Consider the following 4,998-nt stretch of genomic DNA (forward strand, 5'->3'; position numbering starts at 1 on the left):
CGATCAGATCTGCTTGCAGGTGTCTCACTAACTAGCTGGGTGACCGTTGAGGGCATCGTCAGTCTCTTGGTCATGCCACGTTCTCGTGTATGAAGTGAAAGGATCGGACAAGCTCTAAAATTCTTATTCTATTGTGTGGGTCTCTGAGAGGCCAGTGTCACCGTAGCAACCATACTGCTAAAGGAATAGGCCCTTCAGAATCGGGACAGATTTCTTTGGGTTACTAATGGGTTTTTTCTGTTTTTTGTTTTTTTTTTCTTTTTAATCTGTTTCTACCCTACGAAAGAGTAGGCTGGTAAGATACATTTTGAAATATTTTTAACTACTCAATCAGTCTGGGTGGTTAGACTCCAAGAAAAAGAATTTATTTGTCTGAAATAAAGCAATTTCACCATTTAAAATTAAAGTTTTTTGTACTTTAATGATTACTATTGAGCAAACAAAAAATCTTTGCAGTAATATAAATCGGCAGTTTTTTTAATTGAGATTTCTATCCTTCCTTGCATTATTTGTCTTTTTAGATTTGGGAAGGAAAGTGCTGGAGAAAGCTTGTGTGTAAATTCTTTTATAGCCACAGGTTGTAAGTCTTTTTAGCATCTAAGGAAGTCGGGAACTTCAAACTAAGAGTATATAGGTGCAGTTTCTTATTAAACCTGCTTTTGCGATCTTGAATAGGTAGAAAGCGTTTAAAACTTTTTCTTTTATTTTGTAACTAGAAGGCTTGCCACGATACCAACAAGAAGACTTAATTTGCTGTTAGTGCATATTTCAGTTACTTCCTCATGATGCATTTGTGAAAAGAGCAAAATTTCTCAGAATTTTTGATGGAGCTACTGGCATCCATCCTCCTCTACCTTATCATTATTGTAGCTGACACAAGCCAACCGGGAGGTGAGAACCCCGTTGCCTGCAAGTAAATATTTTCTGCGCTGAGGGTCAGAGCATCTTCCCATTGCCGGCTACCCATGAATCAAGTAGCATACAGCTCGGTGCTAATTCTAGAAGGCCATTAAAACCCTCATGGTGCTGGGAGGGACCGCGGTGCTGTATGTCCGAAATAGGTAAACTGTAATTAAGAAGTTATGGATGATTTGATCACACTCTTGTGTATTTGCTCCTGTTGTAATGTGAGCAGATTAAAATCGTGTAATGGTTAAAGCTATGTCATCATGCAAACATTTATGGCAACTTCCGCAAATTAATTTGAACTGTAAACGTTCCCTAATGAGATGATGTCCTCTGTAACCGGGAAGGACACTGCTTGCTTCTTGTATTTGAACGGTTGCCGAGTGTACGCTGTGCCCTTCCCGAAGCAGCAGCGTCTCCGAAGCTGATCACTGGAAGTGAAAGGGGCATTTCAAAATGACCTTGACGAGGACAACGGACGGCGACTGATGAATTCCCGGAGTCTGGCACTGATAAGAAACTGAAAGCATACCGACATGGGTGTCAGAGGCCAGCCATTCAGAAATAAAGGGGGGGACTGCAGCTCCTGAGTCGCGCTCGTCGCGTTTTGGGTCAGTTTTGTGGTGGGTATTTCGTCCCCTTTCCCTTCCCGCTGGCACGCTGGCTTGTGTGCGGGGCCCACACAGTCCGCTCCCCGCCCACCGGTCAGACCTGGCTTCCGAGACCAGCTGGGGCGAGGAGGCAGGGTGCTCCTCGGCGCCGCTAAATAGCGTCAAGTTAGCGTCAACCGCAGTGGCCCCCGCACGGCTACGTGTCGCCCTGACGCCCGCACTGCTGTGCCAATGCTGAATACCCGCCGAACGTCAAAGGCAGTGCTTTCCAAGGGATGCACTTTGCTATCAGAAGGCTTCGTAGAGTGTGTTGAACACCAAACTGCTCGTGTTAGTAAGTGCCAGCCAAAGACCCTAACGCCTATCATTACGTGCCCGGCCCCCTCCCCGCAGTCCTGTGTCAAAGCTGGTACCAGTGGCCATGTGGGTGTCAACCCGCTGCGCCAAGCAGAGCAGGCCTGGGGTTGCGGCCCAGGACGCGAGCCACCGCGCCCCGCAGCTGCCGCTCACGCAGCTCCCCGCCCGGCTACTGTTCCCTACTTTCCGCTTGCGCATCCGCCCCCCCCTCGGCCCCTTCGTGCGCCCCGAGAACCGCCCTGGCATCTTGAAATTGCTGGTACTCGGACACCAGGTCGTGGATGTTGGCTTCGGCCTCCACGAACTCGTGCACGTCCATCCCTTCGCCCGTGTACCAGTGCACGAAGGCCTTCCTCCTGAACATGGCCGAGAAGTGCTCGCGGTGTTGTTGCCGATGAAGGTGGCGGCCATGTTCAGTCCCGGGGGCGGGATGTCACACACGGCCACCTTCACGTTGTTTGGGATCCACTCCACGAAGCAGCTGCTGTTCCTCGTCTGCACGGCCAGCAGCTGCTGGTCCACCTCCTTGGTGGACATCCTGCCCCGGAAGATGCAGGCGGCCGTCAGGTAGCGGCCGCGCCGCGGATCGCAGGCGGCCATGGCGTTGCGGGCGTCGAACATCTGCTGGGTGAGCTCGGCCACCGACAGGGCGCGGTACTGCTGGCTGCCGCGGGCGGTGAGCGGGGCGAAGCCGGGCATGAAGAAGTGCAGGCGCGGGAAGGGCACCATGTTCACGGCCAGCTTGCGCAGGTCGGCGTTGAGCTGGCCCGGGAAGCGCAGCGACGTGGTGATGCCGCTCATGGTCAAGGACACCAGGTGGTTGAGGTCGCTGTAGGTGGGCGTGGCCAGCCGCAGGGTGCGGAAGCAGATGTCGTAGAGGGCCTCGTTGTCGATGCAGAAGCAGGCGTCGGCGTTGTGGATGAGCTGGTGCACGGACAGCACCGCGTTGTAGGGCTCCACCACCGTGTCCGACACCTTGGGCGACGGCATGACGCTGAAGGCGTTCAGGATGCGGTCCGGGAACTCCTCGCGGATCTTGTTCATGAGCAGCGTGCCCATCCCGGAGCCCGTGCCGCCGCCCAGCGAGTGGGTCAGCTGGAAGCCCTGCAGACAGTCGCAGGCCTCGGCCTCGCCCCGCACCACGTCCAGCACGCGCTCCAGCAGCTCCGCGCCCTCCGTGTAGTGGCCCTTGGCCCAGTTGTTGCCGGCCCCAGAGTTGCCTGTGGCAGACGGGGCTCCTGTCACCTTCTCGGAGTGGGGGGAGGGGCGGGAGGGAAGCGCGCCACCGGGAGGGCATCCCCATCTCGGCCCGGTGGAGCCTTCCGGAAAAACCTACCGTGGATGAAACTGTCCGGTTGGAAGAGGGCCCCCAGTCTGCTGGACCGGATGCTGTCCATGGTCCCCGGTTCCAGGTCCACGAGGACGGCGCGCGGCACGAACTTCCTACCTGTGCGGAGGAACAGGAGGAAGTCAGCAAGCTGCTGCTCTCCTGGAAGTTAAAGTTTCATCCAGTAGAACCTTGTGATACTGGATCCAAAAAAATAAAAAATAAACATTCTAGAAGCTGCCCTTGGTGGAAGGATTTGAAGCCATAATCGGCCCCAAAGACAATCACACAAACCTATAAAATATAGCTTAACATTTCTTTTTCTAGCATTGTTTTGTTCTGTTGCCAATAACAGAGATTCTGCTCCTATTGGAAATAATTCTGGTTTTCACTTTAAAACCAAAAAGGAGGGTTGGTGCCTAACCTGCTCATGCCGAGACATGTACCCCCACTTAGTGACTTCCTGGCCAGTCCCTGCCCTTGTCCCTCGTTGCTCCGCCTGGGCATTGCTCACGACGCCGTGTGGCCCCCAGGAACGATGCCCCTGCACCCGGAGCCCCACGTCCTACCGTGGGCCTCGTTGTAGTACACGCCGATCCTCTCCAGCTGCAGGGCACAGTCCCCAACGTAGCTGCCCACTGGGTCGATCCCATGCTCCTCACCAATCACCTCCCAGAACTGCAAGCAGAAGGGGGAGGGTAAGTGGGGAGAGACCCCAAAAAGGCCGTTTGGCTCCAGCAAGTTCGCAGGTGAAGCAGAAGGGCAAATGAGCCAGGCCGCGTCCCTGGGTCCCCCTGACTGACCCCGAGATACCCCTTTTGGTCCTTTTCATAAAAGCCATCTCTGTGACATTAGTTCACTGTGCCTCTGCTGAGCATGAACGTGAAGACTGCATTTTATGCCTACTCGATCCCCTCAAATGAGATGTCAGTCAACACAGACTGTTTGGTTAGGTTTTGCTCTTGTCGGGTCCCGGCCCCTGTGTACACTTCTGCTGTCATTTTAGATTTTCACACCGGACAGTGCGTCTCTAACTTCACCTGAGAGCGCTTCACGCTAGTCAAGCATAGATCCTGTGACGTGAGCATAGACACCTCCTCTGACTTCACAGTCGTCTCCCTTCACTTTGGAGATTGATTTTCATGCCGCTGTCCCAAGGCCCATCACTATGGCATCTGTGCACGATTTAGGCAGTGTACGTCTTCACCGACCAGAGAGGCACGCGGTTCAAAATCGTGCACAGCTCGCTCTCGTAACTGCGTGGAACAGGTTACACTCCTGACCGCATATACAGCGTTTATTAACATAGCTGTGAGCCAGGCTCCTGGCATGGAAACAGTAACCGAGGTGGCTTCTTGCCATTGCCCTGGAGAAGCACCGAGTACAGGGCCCTTGGACATGACGGCTCTGGCCATGCTCTCCTCAACAAGTCCATCTACAGTAAAGCACCAGGCTGCGGAAGAGTAAAGTTGTTCTGTGGTACCACAAACTAGGTGGGACTTAAACTTCTTACGGCCCCACATAATAAGTAGTCGCCAGGGCTCTAACCAGCAGGCCACACGGTTCTGGTGTAAGAGCTCAGACCCTGTGGAGACCCGCACAGCCTCGCGGTCCTCTCTCCGTGTTATCGTCCAGCTGCAGAGCCTCGACTTCTCTGCGAGTGTCAGTGCTGACGCCTTATCTCTGGCATGGGAGGAGGATGGCTTCTCTTCAAGCAGCAACATTCTCTGCCCCTGGTTGGAAGCACCTGCATTCAAAGACTTCACTTTTTGCAGAGTCGCGTTATTCACAATGGCC

At 53.7% G+C, this 4,998-nt stretch overlaps 1 protein-coding gene across 1 annotated transcript; it reads right to left on the reverse strand.

Annotated features, from left to right (window-relative positions):
• Nucleotides 1–833: 833 nt before the first annotated feature.
• On the reverse strand, nucleotides 834–3,842 carry LOC105310590 (tubulin beta-1 chain-like). Its single transcript, XM_011386745.2, is given in 4 exon segments — nucleotides 834–2,255; nucleotides 2,258–3,094; nucleotides 3,211–3,321; nucleotides 3,771–3,842. Coding segments are annotated over 3 exon segments (1,110 nt in total). The 5' UTR covers nucleotides 3,272–3,321; nucleotides 3,771–3,842; the 3' UTR covers nucleotides 834–2,043.
• Between the last annotated feature and the right edge of the window lie 1,156 nt (nucleotides 3,843–4,998).

Source organism: Pteropus vampyrus, unplaced genomic scaffold (genome assembly GCF_000151845.1).
Source record: "Pteropus vampyrus isolate Shadow unplaced genomic scaffold, Pvam_2.0 Scaffold6678, whole genome shotgun sequence".
NCBI lineage: Eukaryota > Metazoa > Chordata > Mammalia > Chiroptera > Pteropodidae > Pteropus > Pteropus vampyrus.